The sequence below is a fragment of the Perkinsus marinus genome (genome assembly GCF_000006405.1).
Source record: "Perkinsus marinus ATCC 50983 genomic scaffold scf_1104296941240, whole genome shotgun sequence".
Taxonomy (NCBI): Eukaryota; Perkinsozoa; order Perkinsida; family Perkinsidae; genus Perkinsus; species Perkinsus marinus.
In genome coordinates, this window is record NW_003212591.1 from 1 (window position 1) to 1509 (window position 1509).

The 1509-nt window shown below is 50.0% G+C and overlaps 1 protein-coding gene across 1 annotated transcript; it reads left to right on the forward strand.

The window, feature by feature from the left end:
- Positions 1 to 116: 116 nt before the first annotated feature.
- Pmar_PMAR024323 (Isovaleryl-CoA dehydrogenase, putative) lies at positions 117 to 1023 on the forward strand (the record flags this gene model as incomplete). The annotated part of the gene is made up of 5 exons (XM_002781845.1): positions 117 to 230; positions 280 to 361; positions 401 to 529; positions 575 to 692; positions 865 to 1023. Coding segments are annotated over 5 exons (602 nt in total), but the record flags the coding sequence as incomplete, so codon positions are not given.
- Positions 1024 to 1509: the final 486 nt, after the last annotated feature.

Below are 1509 nucleotides of genomic sequence, written 5' to 3' on the forward strand. Positions count from 1 at the left end.
TTACTGTATAGGTTTACGCTAAGGCGCCCGAGGGGCTCTCTTTGTTCCTTGTGGAGAAGCATATGGAAGGTGGTCAGGATTGAGATAGCGATGGTATCTTGAGGTTGACTTGTCAGGATTCAAAGTAGGTCAGAAGATAGGCGATAAGTGCGGCATGCGGGCATCCAGCACGGCGGAGTTGATCTTTGAAGGCGTTAAAATACCACGGGAGAATCTGGTCGGGGAGCTCGGTAGGCGTACACTCCTCGATGAGTCCGCGTGCTGTTGGTTGACGATTAGGAAAAGGAGTGGTACCGATGATGAGGAATCTGGAGATAGAGCGAGTCACTTTAGCAGCTATGAGCCTGGGAATTGCGAGGAGGTAGCCTTCTTAGAGAAGTGAGGTTCATTTCCCTATAAGGTGCCTGGATGTTATGCTTACCTATACGCAAGAACGGAAATCATTCGGAAAACCCCTGGCAGAATTTGGCCAGATCCAACGCCATTTCGCAGAGTCGTATGCCCAATGGGCTGCTGCCCGCGCATACGTGTAGGGTAACCAGGGAAGTCATTGGTCGTGATGGTGTGTGTGTAGGTACATGGTTGCTGGGCAGTTGAGGCTGGACACGGCGAGTGGGTCTCGATCGGATTCTGATGGTGTGAAGTTGTTTGCTACAACGATGGCTAAGGACGTTGCTGATCGAGCGATGCAGGTGGGAAGTCAGTGAGCGATCTGGGAATGCCCATTATGAATTCAACACGCTAGAATTGGTATCAGTCAATTCGGGACAGACTGAATCCGGAATGCACATGCGTACGCCCATAGGTAACATCGAGTGCATCGCTCCGCTAGACTGTTCGAGATGAATGATTTCGATGTTTCAGTGTCTTGGAGGGTACGGCTACGTCGGTGAATACGTGGTGGAGAGGCTTTGGCGCGATGCCAAGTTGTTGGAGATAGGTGGAGGAACGCTGGAGGCTCACCAGAAGAACATCACGAGAGATCTCTGCAAGGCAGGATGCTCGTTGGTTCTTGACACTGAAGTGGTGTCGATTTCAGGCGGGAGTTTGCTTGGGTGATTATGACCCAGTATATGAAGAATGACGTTATTGTGAGAGTATACATGTGATGGTCTCGATTTTTCGAAGGTGGTATGTGATTGACTTTTCCTGAACGTCATGGAGTGCTTGGTGTTCGGCAGTGGGATGTGTGAATATGTGCTGTGAGGATCAAATCTCCGCGGATCACGCTCGATGCATCATGTGTCCATTCCCTTAACCACTCGGACACACTGTCTTCCTCTGGTGCGTCTCCTTGTCAACTTCACTGTCACGACAACAGCTTTCTCCACAAGTGTCCAATATCCTCGTGGAATTTCTCATTCAAGGGTGTCTCGGGTATCAGTAAAAACAGACGCCACTCGGTGTTGATGATAATCATGATCCTGTGAGAGTCGATCAATAACGCCTCCCTATTCCGTCTAGCCTATGTTCCTCATACCAGAGAACTCTGCTGTGCGACTGTCTACC